Source organism: Dreissena polymorpha, chromosome 5 (genome assembly GCF_020536995.1).
Source record: "Dreissena polymorpha isolate Duluth1 chromosome 5, UMN_Dpol_1.0, whole genome shotgun sequence".
NCBI lineage: Eukaryota > Metazoa > Mollusca > Bivalvia > Myida > Dreissenidae > Dreissena > Dreissena polymorpha.
Window position 1 is genome coordinate 49726823 of NC_068359.1, and position 16919 is coordinate 49743741.

General features: G+C 33.5%; 1 protein-coding gene across 1 annotated transcript in view; it reads right to left on the reverse strand.

Moving 5' to 3' along the window:
• Positions 1-15056, reverse strand: part of LOC127882370 (N-acetylated-alpha-linked acidic dipeptidase 2-like) — a 99077-nt gene extending 84021 nt beyond the window's left edge. The window contains exon 1 of the mRNA XM_052430966.1: positions 14932-15056. Within this exon, the coding sequence (XP_052286926.1) occupies positions 14932-15020 (89 nt within the window). The 5' untranslated portion in view covers positions 15021-15056. The remainder of the gene's footprint in view (positions 1-14931) is intronic.
• Positions 15057-16919: the final 1863 nt, after the last annotated feature.

Sequence of the window (16919 nt, forward strand, 5' to 3'; positions counted from 1 at the left end):
AAAATCCATTACGCCGCGGCGCTTGATTTTCAGACAATGACATAATTACAAGCCATTTCAAGCTCTGATCCGAATGATGTCTGCATTCTGGTATCGATCAATTCTTATAAGTTTCATGTTCATAATAATAGATTTGATAAGACGCGAGCACGATTTATGGGTTGTCAATTATGGTGTGTATCCCCTAATAATGGTCAATAATGTTCGATTATTACCGGTACACGTGACGTAAGAGCAATTAAAGGTATGCTCGATTTTGTTGCTGTTCCATTTTAATTGCACACGACTATTCACAAAATAAACAGTCAACGCTGTTTGTTGCGGTAGTGCGTACTTGAATAACAGAACATAACATGTGTTTTATTATTACTTGCAGTATAATAAAACAAAGCGTGATAAAGAAGATTCATGTCACGTTAATCATATTATTTTAGTAAAACACGGTATACGTTTCAGCGTAATTTAAGTTATATTTACAATTAATTGAAGTCAAACGTCTCACTTGATTTCTCCCGCAAACTTACAATGTTCACACTATTTTCTCAAACGCGACTAAAATAACAGCACCAACATAACACGCATTCACATCAAATAGCGTATTCAATATTTTCGGAAATCGCTAAATATCTGCAACAAAGTTTCTTTAGTTTTGATGCACGAAATAATGATACGATCGAATATACGACCAGTCTCTGTGTCTGGGAACTCTGCAATTGCACATTTCTTTGTCAGTACTACTAATTATCGTCGCTGTCAGAGATTTAAATTAGTAAAAGTGAAAGTGTCAAGGACGTTTTAGTGATCCTGAGACCTCCAACCCACGAACCAAAAGTCTCAAACAGCGAGTCAGTGGCAGCAATATTGTCCAATATTGTCCATGGGTAACAGAAGTTAAAGGAGGTAAGAACAACTTTACTTAACTAAACTTTTTATAAGTATGTAGTTAAATCAACGCAAAATGAAATCGCACGTGAATAATTATTAAAAACAGACAGATAGTGTGATGAATAAAATATTAGACACTACATATGATAACATTTAAATATAAAAGCATATCTTAATGTAACTTTATAAACATATACTAGACTTTAAAATAAAACAGTTGTTTGAAAAAATAATCCACCCTTTTGTAGGTTTATTCTTGTTCTTGTGTATTCTTCACATGTGCAGATCAGTGCGTTCAGAAGTCGGTACTGCTCATTGGGTACTTGACTAGACTGTCAATAATATACGTAATAACAAACGAAAACGATTTTTTGCTTAAGCATCTCTTAGTGTTAAGTCAATGAGATTAAACATTCTAATTTCAGAATAATTTTACATTTTGTTTGTATTTCAGACTGCGAGTAGGCTTAAGCACAATGAAAGGGGGTAAACACAGAAAATTCTGCTCGACTGAAGTCTGCTGTCCTCAATGCTCTGGTGATGGTCAGCATTGAAGGACCAGACAATGAAGCAGTGGACTTAGTTATTTTATAATATAAAATATGACTTTAATATAATAAATTGAGAAAAATAAATAAACAATAAAATAAATTTTAATGCTTTCATAGCTCCAAATTAGTGTGTATTTTATATAGGAACGTGTAAAAAAAGTGGTTAAATAGCTCCTAAGTATTGTGTTTTGTGATTAAGAAAATGTAGAGAAAAAAGAAAGCTTAATGGGCACCCTTTTGAATCAACCCCCATTCCGCCATGTCTTGCCGCTGTGCTAGACCAAAATCCTGGGGAAATGCCTGTAACATATAGCACTAATATACTCGTACGCGACATTGATGAAATCTAAACACATTTACATGCCGCCGCTATTGCGGTTTTTGCCTTTGGCAACCCGCTACAAACGTATAATGTCTGTCTGCACGACAACGTACACGAATCCAGATTCAATGTCCCTATTTTAAGAAGAATTAAAACACGAGGTTCTCAATCATGGAACTGGTCTAGTTCATCCTAGAAATTTACAAAAATTAATTTTGTGACTCGCAACATAACATGATAATGATAAGCACTTAGTCCTTTCAATCTGGCCGTGTCATCACCGTATGGTTTATTACGTTGACCGTTTTCTGGAATTCGCAAGACATTTTTTCGCGTACGCTGGATGCGAGTCACTGTTTATTTTATATAAAAAGTCCTAAATAATTTTCAGAACAACATAAACAAACTTCTAGAAATATTACAATATAAATGTAATTAATAGTCTCTTTCGAGTACTAATACAATACAAATGAACATACGAGGCTAGGCAAAACATATTGTAGGTAAGCCGTTACTTTGCACATACTTGTAACGCTCTCTCTTAAATTATCAAGTATTTATTCTTATCATAAATCAGTACTATTTACAGCACAACACACACACACCAAAAGGAAAAAAGCAACATATGCGGATTTTATTTTGAAACAAAAATCCCGTTAAACGTACGTATATACAAAGCGGGCTTTGTAACAGCGAATTTATGTAATTACACTTTGCTATTACACTCGCAATCACACTTACAGTGTCACTAAGTGTGTTGAGTACGAAATATGTTTTATATGCATTTCAATACGCTTCATTGAAGGTCTTAAAGCAAGTTATCCTAGGGCCAATATTCACTTAAGAAATGCATGCACATACTCATTTTCACAGTTTAACTTTTTAAATTAAGTTATACAAACGCATTGGTTTATTCTTTAATTTTGTCGTTAAAATGCTTCTTGTAAAATATATGCCATATTTATATGATTGCTTAGACTTTGTTATTTTAGTTTTCACAACGCTCGATCAGATTTGATGTGTCTTTTTCTTGGAATGTGCATCATCAATTGCCATACGAGGCTTTTTTGTATAGCCGATCCTGAAACATCATCTTTAGTAGGATTGTGTTTCTTATAAGAATTCCTGATATGTCGCTGTGTGTCACATTACCTTAATATTCTCGTAGAATGTAAAACATTGATTTTATGTATTCGAAGAAGTGCCATAAAGCGTGTATAGTATCGACACTATAATATCGACACTTCTCGTGAAGTTGCCCGGATTGATGGTTTAAGTAAGCATATAATTGTTGACAATGTTCTTGTGTTCTAATGTTCTTAAGGCAATGTACGTCGTCATAGCGCCAGGTTTTAATTAAACCAAACGTTTATTTCAGTTAAGCAAAAGTAGATGTATTGCGTTGATAACAAAACGTACCAATACAATAATTGCATTGTTGTATGAGTGTTGAAACTAATATTGCTGCTAAAATTAATAACATCGTTTGGATAATGCCCGGAAATCTGTTAACTTCATCTGTGTTTGTTGGCAGAATAATTACACGTCTATTTCTCTTTGTGTTGCAAATATCAAATATATTATTGCAATTCGTATATTACCGTATCAAGCAATAATTAGTATAAATAGACAATGTGTTTCGGTATGCATATATTGTGAAAACATGTATATAGACATTTGATGCAACATATTGAAAGCCAATGTAGGTAATCCTTAAACCGAAAATGCTTCATTAAAAGCATACAAATACACGGATCCAAGAAAGCATCTTTACTTATATTTTAACAAATCTTATGTAAATGGAGTCTTTAGGTTTTCACGGCTAAACTTAACTGAGCGTAGCTATTCGTGAAAAGCAGCACATCCGAGCGTTAACTGCATACGTTGATTGTAAAGAAACAACGTGCTTTACTCAAATTTTAAATGTTCTTGATGATTCACTGTTGCTACCCATTTACAACGGATTCGCATATTTATGCATGTAGTGACTGTAGATTATTATACTGACCGTCTCCGCAGATGGTTGAAACAATAACAATAAATGTTTTGATGTAAGACAAACGTCAGTGTAATACACAATTAGTTGTCAGTTGTCAGTTTTGATGTAAAATAATGCATGGTGACCAAATGATCAGTTCATACGTGACTGTAGGACAATTGCTTGACTGTCACTAAAAAAACATCTCAGACCCTAGACTATTCGAACATCTTAGAAAAATGTATCTTATCTAAAATAAATTTGGTATAATCTGATACATTAACATGGGTACCGGGAATACAAAACAGTATACTGCCCAAGGTTTTAAGTATCTTCACGATTCACAGAAACAAACTTACACATAAATGTGTAATACAAAAATATGTATTTATTTATTTTAGGTATTATACTGTACTAATCAGTAATATTGTATATAGTTTATTTGCTCTACGCAGATGAAACAAAAGAACTGTTGATAATATTGTATCGCGTTACTTTTTTTATTTATTTTATTTTATTGAAAGACCTTATAGAGTGCAAAGCATCTAACAGAGAAGTTTTTAAAAATGAACAATTCTATAACTATACAATCATCATTTTATAAACAGTATCGAAAAGAACGCGACTTCAGCGGGCATTTGTACATTTGGATTGACGTGTACGCAGCGAATGAGGGATACGTTTTTGATCTTTTAGAGCGCTCAGGTAGGCTAATGCAATAGTTATTTGTATTATGTGAATTAATAAAAAAATATCTTTCTGAAACGCAAATAGTAACTAAAAACGCACCTGTATGTACATCACTTTTCATTCACCACATCTCTAAGAATCCTACATAATCATGTAAGTTTAATGTTTTATAATACTTATGTCCAATTAATGTCCTTTTTAATCTCATTTAATCACACAATAAGTCGTATGAACACACAGAACAAATATGTTTTGTTTAATCGCCCCCTCCTCAATATCGACTACTGGTTTGTTTTTCTGAGATGTTTAATACGTTAAAATGACTCGATACTTTACTACTACTAAATGATATGCTGATTTAAGTAACGATAATTATTATGTGTATTTTGTGTATTGGAGCTCTTCGAATCCTGAACGATGGCGTTCATTACTCTTAATACCAATATATATGACATTTTAAGTTAAATGTTTAATGCTGACTCAACTCCCTGCTTCTACTCTACCCATGTTTTCAATATCACCAAACCAGGCTAGACTGTATGTGTTATGTACAGCTATAAAGCCTGAATTTCTGATAACCACAATGTTTATAAACAATAAAACATCTTCAGTATGCTTAAACGCAAATATTTTTTTCACTCATTTGATAATTTACATTTAAAATACTATGTGTACTATAACAATATTAAAACTTTAAGATTAGCTGTGTCTACTTAATTAAAAAAAATAGGTAAACACAGTAATGAGATTTTCGTATGCAGAATTTAACATTGAATTTGGTAAATATAACATGAAAACAATGATTTACAATTGTTATGTTCAGCATGAAAACAAAGATAATTATTAAAGCAAAGCCGAATACTGTTTTCTTCGCATCTTATCAATTATTCCCAGTGTGCCATGTCAATCAATCTATAATTTGCGATAGCTGCAGTAAAATTTTCTGGTCGTAAACCTCGATGTTATGGGCTCGTTATTGCATGAAAAATCCCACCCCAATGACTCGAAATAGACGTGCTGGTGAACACTAATATAATATTGGTTCATTATTCATGTTCGTTAATCAAATCATCACAAACGACAGCACAAGTATATTGATCAAACCGTTCGTCGTTGGGCTCGCTAAATATGACGCGGGCACTGTGCAGCCGCAGATCTTTATTGCAAGTTATTATCAAATGAATCACACAAATATTGTGATAACGTTATAATCTAATATAAAAATGCGCTTATTTATCCCATTTGATTGACAAACATGACCATTAAACAGATATACGATCTGGAACTTAGCTAGTAACCTAGTATATTAAAATCACGCCTATAAGTTTCTGAAGTCATAATAAGCAATCCAAATAATGACATTCACTATTTAAAACAGTGACATCAATTTCAAAATGAAACATTGTTATTTGTGAGCGTTATCAGACCGAATTTTGCAAATCTGTATGCCTTAGCTACGCTAGGAACCGTAACCCGTGACTGCCTGTGTGGATAACCCCAGTACAATTTAGCAGACGCCAATGCTAAAAGCGTCTGATTTAACCACCGCATCTGCCTGTTCTCACTGGTACAGTACATGGTGTGTATTTAAGAGCTTGTAAGACAACGTTGGCCAGTCTAGTGTTTATCATTGAAACATGTACATATTTGCTGCTTTCAGGGAAAACGGGGCTTAATGCATGTCAAATAAGATTAGCCTGTGTATATAAGCTGTATCAATGATTTGAAAAAGCACACACATCTCGTCCTGTGTTTTAAGACACACTCTTTATAAATTTGAATGGGTTGTGGTCATTTCAAACTCGCGATATAAAAAGCTATAACATTATTTTGAAAACTAAGTTGCGTCTAAGATTATACAACAGCGAACAAATTCAGTACCTTCAGCGCTTTGATTTTTTAATAGCTGCTTATAATAGCCAATGCTCTGTTGTTAACAGCTCATAGAACAATATCTGTAAAACGTCATAATAACATGTAACAACGGTTAGCCATACATAACATTGCCAGAAAAACGTATTGTAGACGTAAATTTACATAGGCGTATTAAATGTACGCACATGAGGATCACTTGAAAAAACATAATTTGTCCAAATGTAAACATAGTATCAGTTTCAAAACGTTTGTGACGATAATGGACATCTGTTAACATAAGATTAGGGATGCAATCAGATATTCTAATATTCGGAAAGTAAAAATATTTGAATACTTTATTTTCATTCGAATACATGTTCCTTAAATCAGTTTTCAAAGAGTATCAATAAGTAAGTTTGTGGCATTATAAGACCTTTATTACCAACATTCCGTGCCGATTATTGCTTATGAGCCCTCATTATAGGTGTAAAAATTGACCTTTAACCATATAATTGTGCAGTTAACTGTCTTTTGCAACCCAGAAATTCAACAATGGTCCATGCCTACCGAACTTGTGGTTAACAAACTGCGCAGCGGAATCTCATGTGACCTGACTGAAAAGCTTGTATTCAGAATATTACTAGAACTTTCCAATAAAAACATAATATATAAGTATATTTATTTCGTTATTCGCCATGCGTCCATATATTGATTGCGTCACAATTAACTCATGGTATGTCTGCACTATGTTTGGACACCAGACCTTAATACTGCTTAAATCATGTCTTAAATCATGTAACCCTAGCTTTATTCTTATATGTGTTTATGTTGTTTTGTATTGTACTGTTATGGCAATCGGTCACTTTCCTTCCTTAAATAAAGGACCAACTAATTGTATATAATAAGAATTCAATACTGCTCAAGCAGCTGGAGTTTCACTTCTTTATATTGTTCAACCACACAATCATTCTTCGCGGGCGAAATCCAATTTGCAGTATGTCTTTCTTAACACCGACGTCTGTGACCAACATTCACCAGGTACGGTCTACGAGTTCTACGAAGGCGACATGAATCATACAGGATTCTAATATGTCTTATAAATCGTTACAAGTCCATTGAGAAAGTTTTGTGAAAGACCATGATGCACATTAAGTTTTGACCACACTCGGTGGCACTTTCACCGGTAAAACGTGTTAAAACATATTATTGCATGCAATTATATGACTCCAAAGTATTTATCATTCTAACACGGCACGTGACTTGTTTTCTATAGACAAAGAAGGAAATCAAGCGTGGGTTATTCTGCAATAACTTATGGGCGGAGCTTATACACTGTAGCTAAACAAAACATGCCGATACATTTTCCACCAGCGTAATAATCCGGTATTTTATGAATGAAAGTCACGTGACAAAATACTACGCTATGAACAGAAATGCGTAAACTTGACCCAATTTCCCACGGTGTTCGTCTGCTGCTTCGATACTGAAATGGCTGAAGTTCGAATCGGAGTTGTTGTCTTGTAGATTCAACACTTTTGCGTTAATTTAAAGAGTACAATGAAAACATGTTAGTTTACGCAAGTTGTTGTTCTTAGTTAACCAAACGTGAGAAATGAAATGGGTTTTTTCCATCCAGTTTGGCTGTTATTGAGGGCGGAGATCTGATCGACAGAACAGCCCAAAGCTATTTTTATGGGCGGAGCTTCACATATAATAGTATGCAAGAAAAATAAGATACATTCTATAAATCTTTAGTAAAAATCGTGTTAGAATCGAAATAATTCGTGTACGTTATAGTTTGTGGTCGAATAACCCACGGCCGGAAGTTTAGATGCGTGGTTTCAAATCACTCGTGCTTCGCACTCGTGATTTAATCCCTACGCATCTAAACTTCCGGCCGTGGGTTATTCGACAACAAACTATAACGTACACGAATTATTTCTTAAATATACAACGCCAACGTATTGATGGTTTTTAAAGGCATACAGTGCATTTTCGTTGCGTTTAGAATGACCCGATTATATTATCACTTTTATTGCATGAATTATCATGAATTATAAATAACCTCTACTACTTAAAAAGCTTCCTTGCAGATAGTCTGTTATATTTTACACAGGGTCCATCAAAGCGGCCCGTGATTTGCGGTACTCACACTATATGGCAGAAAACGTGGTTCCCTTTTTAATGTCGAGTCATCGCATGTTAACCTTTCTTCATGTTTTGTCTTTGTATGTGTTTATCCTTCTTAATTTTGCGTCTTCGGATTTATGCCCTGCCCTAATACCGCATAATTGAATGTTCTGCCCATTTTCACCATTTCCCATGTAGACGCAAAATGAAAATGGCTATATGCAAACAGCATTAAACCAGAACGGCCTGCGTGAAACTCGCAGTCTGTTCAGGTTTAATGATGTTTGTTGCTCATCAGTATATATGCGTTGAAAATGAATCCTATAAAACTTGAATGTAGTAAGAAAGGTCTTAAATTTAATTTTCTAAGGGACTATACATCTGTCAAATACGTATCTAAGTGGTAAAGGGTTAATTTAATGACATGACTATTTACAAAACAACTGTGTATATACTGCATGCTAGTATGAGGCAAGTATTCTATGTTGCAAATGAGCTTATACGAACACATAGAAAGGTAAAGAAACGAAAATAATTGTATTCTGTTATCTAACAAATTTATTATAAAGTTTTAATATAGGTGAACTTGGAATAAATCAACATATTAATTGCCCGTTTCAAATTCACCTTCTATATAAGAGTACAAGTAATCGAGATCAACTCAATTAAACGATTAACTATACCCCGTACTCTTCACTTACAGAAACTGCGCATTTTTAGCCAAAACTTATTATCTAAATTTATATTTTTTTCTATTTTACATGTTAGAATATTTGAAATGACGAAATAACGGCCATGATATATAATATGTATTTATATTATATTAGTTTGAGGAGCATTACTATCGATCAAAGTAATAATTTATAGCATACATAAGAAACGTATCTTACAATCGAAAAAACATGTACAAAAATCATGAAAAGTTTGTATTATTTTAATTACTGTACAAAACAGACTAATACAGACTGATGCACGTGTATTTGTGAAATTACCGCGTTTATATTGTCGAGAACTTGACAAATAAGGATTTACTTTTTTGACAGACTTGACAACTATTCCATTATTGAAAAGCATATGTGCGTAAATGACGTGCACACATTTAAGAGGAAACTTATGTACTTTTACAACTATCATAAACTGCACATGACCGGTAAGTCAGAATAATCCGAGTTCTTAAACTATCACATTACTTATAGTGTCATGCGAGTATTTGTTGTGTTGTAACTATAAACCCACGAGTAAGCAACACTCTGAATTTAAGCTTTAAACTGGATCCAACGGTCTAGGTTTTACAATTACGCCAGTATAAGACGTCTGTCAAGAAAAGGACTGGGGAAAATAAAGAAGAAAAAAACATCAAACGTTATTTTATTTAATTTTATTTATTTCTAATGGTAAATATGATGTTCATCGATTGCTACGTCAACCGTCAAAGTTTTGCCGTCAACGGGTGAACAAGTCAAAACTAAAAATCAGAGGCTTAAACAAACCATTTCAAAACAAAACTAAAAACATATCCAGATTTTGACATTTAGACTAAACTTTGATGCTGATAATATATACTTCTAAACTTGTCGAAGACAACAAAATAAAACTGCCTAATTTGAAGGCGTAATAATGGCTTGTTGATTCTGGGATAAAAACGGATATCCGAAAGACACTCTGGGAGACTGGGAGAATGTTTATGTCTGCTGCATGCCGTTATGGATAAAGACATCTGACAAAACTAGTTCGACTATCTTTTAGATGCTTGAAACGTTGTTTGACGTAGGTTTTATCTTCAAAATGCCGATTAACACACTTATGCACAGGCATGTCAGTTATCTTTTCAATCGAAGCCAAACCGGGTTCTTCAAGCGGCAGAACAAATGTATTATCTTATGGTTAGTATTATTTTTAAGCACGTTGCTGCATTGCAGCATTTAAACGTAAATAAGAACATACAACCGCTGAACTGTGTGTCAACGTTTTATCACGAATAATACACGTAATAGGCATTGTTGCGGGGAATTCATTCAGAAAACGAATATTCATACACAATGTTGCGGGAAAGGTATGAACGAACTCTCAATGTGTTTGTATATAATGGTTGATGCTTACCGGATTGGAGCTTCTTGCCAATCATTCAAGCAAAAACATTTCTTTTACAATACTATATTATTGAAATACTATATTATTGATGTTTTAATGTTATACTGTGCCCTGGTAATACGTGAAACACAGAATACGGCGTCCCTTAATACACTTGGTATTGCAAATATTGAAACTCTTGAAACTCTATCTGGAAAAAGGTACTCGTTCTTATCTACTACTATTATCACAACACCAACACAAAATACATACAATGAACAGCGCATTGAAACGGCCAATTAAAAGCATTTGGGGTTCGAATTGTTTTAAGGGCTAGTCGGACCTCACTCATACCCTAGAATTATTAACAGATCTCACTATCAAGTTAGCGATGTATCTACAGAAAATTCTCAAACTAACTAGATAAAAAACTCGTGAGTGAATATGTTTCATCTTCTATGTTATAATAGCTCCATTAGATTGAACAGTATAAATAAAATATTAACTATCACTATGGGTACTGTTAAACAAAAGTCACGCCGTCCTATACTTGTTTTTCCACATTTCATGCAAATTCATCTCCTAACTGAATCTTGTTTGCCATTTAGCGCATAAGTATAAAACAACATCGGACCGATTCGACAGCCCTCGGACAAATAACATGTCTCAATCAAATCCCTGATTAAATACAATAAACTATATACTTCGGTCTGGTCACATATCTTCATACAAAATATTTTAAAATTCTCGATTTCCTAGTCTCATAATTCATAAAGTACACTGTACTGAATATGACTTCACCACTCAGGTCAAATATATATCTTATCACATACGTAAACAACTATAGTGCTTATGCGTACTTATTGTGTCGAGTTACGTCTCTCTGTACATCTTTGCGGGAGGATGTGGCTAATGCAAACTTTTTACCATCAAAAGTCTACATTTTGGAATACTGTATTATGTTCTCATCTTTCCCGTGAAATGAGATAATGAATAAATAATAGAAGTTAATGGTTGGTAAAAACATAAATACTCTAAAATGACATTTATATTTGTGGAACGCAATGATGTGCTTCTTGGATGAATGACATTCATACATTATAAAAAAGTATATTAAAATAATAACAACAATAACTGTGCTTTGAAAACAACTAGGTATATTTTCTGCTAAGTAAGAATTGCACAGACTGTTCTGGTGATAAAATAAGATCAAATATGCATATATCGTTGCGTGTTGAAAGCGAGTTTCAACCACAAAGGCGCCAGTGTTTCATCAAAAACATGTAGCTACAATTCTCGAAAAGAAAATAAACCTTGAATGAAGTCCTTAAAGCTGTGTTATTTCAACTACACTTTCATTTCTACAGATTAACTTATTGTTTTACTGAAATACAGTTTTAGCAACTAATGTGGCAGTAAAGTTCAATCAACTACCAGAATAATACGAAACGGAAAGTATTACATATAAATCAAGACAACATAGCATAATCAGACGTTAAATGTAATAAAATAACAAACAACTACACAAAAACTAATTTAAATCTTTGGCGGTGATATTGAACATTTTTTAAATTAAACGTTAAGTGTATAATATGATTTGTTATCGTAATTTTCCGTTATAATATTAATTGGACAAAGCACTTCCAGACACACCTTCACATTCTGTTATCGTTTTGAAACATACGATGATTCGGAGATGAAAATATATATATCCAATAAATAATGTCGAGGCGCCATTAAGGGAATGCGTCCACTTTGATTGCATTATAAACGGCCATATTGGCAAGATGTTAATGTTGATGCGTCCACTTAAATTGCATAATAAACAGCCATATTGACAAGATGTTAATGTTCATGCGTCCACTTTGATTGCATAATAAATGGCCAGATTGACAAGACGTTAATGTAAATGCGTCCACTTTGATTGCATAATAAATTGCCAGATTGACAAGACGTTTATGTTATCCCTTGCAAGGTCGTATTCTTTAGATTTATCAAGAATTCAAAAATAACATTTTCTTCTTTGATCGAATCAATGCGGGTAACATGACAATCAAACGTTAAAAACAAATGCGATAAACCGAAGAAATGATTTGTCTGTTAAGCCTGTAAATTAATTAGTAAAGATAAAAAACAAAAGAGCGACTTAAACTGGAGGAGAATGATGTGCTATGCGAGTGTGCGGCTTGTCAGTAGTAATACAACCAACTAATTTGAACACGTGCCAATCGACTTAAGATATCGTGAGACACGCAAGATGTTCCTGCGAAGGCCCCCAATGCTCATATTAAAATCACATTTAAGACCTGTATGATTTGTTACGTGATGTCATCCCGTCTGATCCGTATGTATGGAGCAATATTGTGTGGTGTCATTAAGTGTTTTTTTTGTGTATTTCAGCATGCCATTTGAAACCCAAATACATTAACAATTGTAGTCAATGCCGTTAAGTAATACATAACCGGATAAATACATAACCTACATTTAAATAATGAAAATAAAGAGCGACAACTTGAACACTATATATTATTTTATCCTCAAAGAGTTTACTCCCCAACTTCTTCCCTTACAATGCTGTGACTTCGCCACTGCATAGTGTTACATTTGCGAAACGACCCTTTGCGAAAATATTTATTATATTCTTAATGATGTATTACTGTCATCATGTTAGTCATCATCATGTATTAATGTTTCCTCTAGATAATATCAATCATTAGAACAAACAAATACTGTTCATTTCGCAAAGCCGTTAAGCGCATTGGTATTGAACAACGGACGTATTTTTTCGTGCTAGGACTTAACTTTCATGTCGTCTGCTAGAAATTACAAAGTAGTTGTCATTTCTGGCACAATAATTACCTCACATTCACGCTGGCGGAGCCTCAACTCCGGTCTGGCACGCCACACAGTCGTTAAAATGCCTAGACGGTGATATTTCAAGTACGCATAACGATGAGCAAATTGGAAATTAAATTAGCAACCACTCGAGCTTACAGTAACGTTATCTTGTTTTATAACATTATGGACGTCGTCACACGGCATGGAACCTGAGGCTCTATCTCACATCTATGCGCGCTGATTTTGTTAACATATTTGTTGCGATCAACCTAGAAGAGGCCGTTGGAAACTTGTTTAAATAAAGATTTTACGATCAGTAACAAGTGTTTCCGTGTGATGTCTCAGGTTTAATAAGTTCCTAAATATATCAAAGACCGTGTTTAAAAAAAATATGAACACAGTGAAATTCCAGTCGCATCATTAAGTGATTTGAATCATCACTTTTGATGTTGTTAAGGCAATTGCTATACAATTAGATGTAGCATAAACAAATCAATAACAATACACTCAATGAATAAAACAAATTCCTGAGCATAATGATGTCAGAACACACACTATTCTTTACAGACTGGAGTGTTTCTATAACGCTTTAAAACCTAGTTTGATCAAGTATTTGTCAATACATTTAAAAACGTATACCTACAATCTAAAACGTTCATATAATACACGATTTACACTTTATTTAAATCTACTGAGTTCCAGTCTGATAATGCATGTGTGATTTTTATAGGCATACAAATTACTTCTGTGTTATTCAACGACATTTTATGCATGGCATATGTGTTGGAAAGTTGCCGACCAATTAGTTTGAATGTCAAATGGTGGTTGGAGTTATGTGTCCGAACTCAATTGTGCATTTCAGTTTTCTGAAGTCATTCATATATACAAGGAAGTGTTAAAAAGAACACATTCTTCTAATGATCTAAAATATATTCAAAGTGACATTCCAGCCGCATCATTAAGACATGTGTATCATCACTTTGATGTTTTAAAGATATCGTCTATACAATTACAAACATCATAAACACATTACAAACCCCAGTGAAAAGAGTACATTTGCCAGCCATTTAATCGGACTGTTTAATCTGGTTGGCAGTCATTTGTTCTTACTCAATTGTGCGTGTCATACAATTACGGAATTTATTTAAACATTTTGTTTTCTAAAGATAATTATTGCACGTGTAATGATGTTAGTTTTTTGGAGAATTTATCGATAACACATAAAATACGTAATCATTTATTAATGGGTGTGTTGAATATGATGATGAATAAAAGCGAGCTATCATTATCCCCCCCATTGAAATTATCTAGAATGTTTGCACAAAATGACTTACTGAAATAAAGATTTTTGTCGAATTTGTACATTTAACTATCCGCTCCTGTATGTTGTAAGTTGCATTCGTTGTATTAAGTAGTAAACAATGTCGTTTCTCACATAAATGTAGAACACATGTTTATTTAACTTTGTATTAAATAATTAAATATAAATTAAAACAATACAATACCGATTGTCTTTGTAAAAAAGGAAAAGAAACGTGTACGAATTTAATTATGACGTTAATAACGAAAGACAAAGAATCGACAGATATTAATGTTTAAGAACAATAACTTACCCCGTCACTATGGCTACGGTACTCATGCTTCGTTCATGGTTCCCATTGTTTACCAAGGGTGAACTGGTTCCCGCCTCACTTTCCGCCATCTGTCTATAGTGTTGCAGTACACTTAATGTTTTTTCCTTAATAACACACAATTTAGTACACGATTATGTAATTGATGTGTCCCTGCCTAATTCTTCATGACACTGATGTTTGTGTTAATTACTATTGCGTATGCTTTAATTATTATTAGAATGTGTGCTTTGTTGGTTCATAAACAAGTTTTCTAATAAAATTGTTTACCAGTAGTGTATAAGTTTCCCGTAAACATGCCGTTCATGTCCTATCTCCAATCTGAAAACAATGAAAAAATACAATATTTATGTTGTTTTGAGTGCAATAGCTTAAACAACACATTGACATCCACATTTATTTAGTAAAAACGTCTATTTCAACTCAATACAATTTTTATCAATAAACATCCATCTGTTTCAAGCAACTTTAAAACTCATTGGTTGTCTTTCAATGTATTGTTATTATGAGAAATATATACATGTTAAGAAACATAGCTAATATGTCATTTGTGTTAAAATAACTTATTACACATGAATTAATTGACCAGAGTCATTCAACAATAGATCTTATGCCATTTGCTACCAGCGAGGCCAGTTCTGTAATAGTGTGCACATATTTCTGATAGGTTGTCTTGTGGGATGAGTGAACTTCAATTAGGCGCACCGAGATTCTCATAATTTACTATGAATAATATCACACTGGGGAATTTTGTTCATTGCATGTATACCAAAATTACATACTAGATTTTAGCATTTTACAGAGGTCATACAAATATCATAGATAATGTTTCTGAAACTCGAAGTCCTGACACACAGACACAATTGGAAATCTCCATTTTGTTGTCAATTCTATTACGGACTAACTCTTATAACCGCAACCAGTGTCATATCTATAAAAACACCATTGTAATAATACATAGTATGAAATTATGTACATGGCAGTCTAGTATATGCTAAATTTATATTTCTGTTATTATTATAGTTATTATGTTGCTGGAAATATTTAGAAATGTATGTTACGATATGTTTCGTGTCAATTTAAATCATTGTGAAAATGCGTGTGTGGCCTCTTGTCTGTACCGCATAACAATTATAACGTATGGGGGAATCATATGTCCATTACCTGTTAATTGGCGCAAGTTTAACGAGCAACAATAAAAAGTAACTTCTAAATAGAATGTGGTAATCTGCCTTTTGCATTATACAAAATCATATTCATTTAATGTGTATTAAACAATTGTTTGAGTTGATTTAACTTGTAAGGACCATTCTCCTGAACGTTGTAGTAATGGAGTTCATTAAGGAATTTCCAAAACAACATGCAAATTAGCCGTTTTGTTTTGAATTAATCAATTTGTAAAAACATACCACACTCATGTTTTGACCTGACATGTAGTTGACTGAAATTGCATAAAATGTTTGGTCTAGTGAAACGTTTGTTTGACCTCTGCACATTAAGCTAAATGTCCATATGCTTTGGATAGCACTACTTACATAATTATCGCGTGAATTATCAAGCATAAACTACATAATCATTCGTGGCAGAAGTGAATCTTTTGGTATTTTATCCGATACGCAGGAGAATTTTTTTGTTCGACATAAATCGAAAAGCAAGCATCATACAACATGATTCTCAAACCTCATAACGCACACGTTTGAGAAAACAAAAATCTTACCAACGTCTGACAATGAACATAAATCCCGAAGCGCTAAACAGAATAACCGACATTTGTTAATGATCCACATAACACGTTGCATATAGGAAGCATATACTGGGGATAGAGAAACCCGTCCAGCGAATGATGCCTATCAAATAAAATTAAAAAAAAATTTCGCGTTGTAAGGTCGTATTTGAATCGTCACAATCTTTTGGATGCTAGGCCCAAACACTTCAGTGCACTGTCACGTTAGCAATTGGCTGACAGTAAA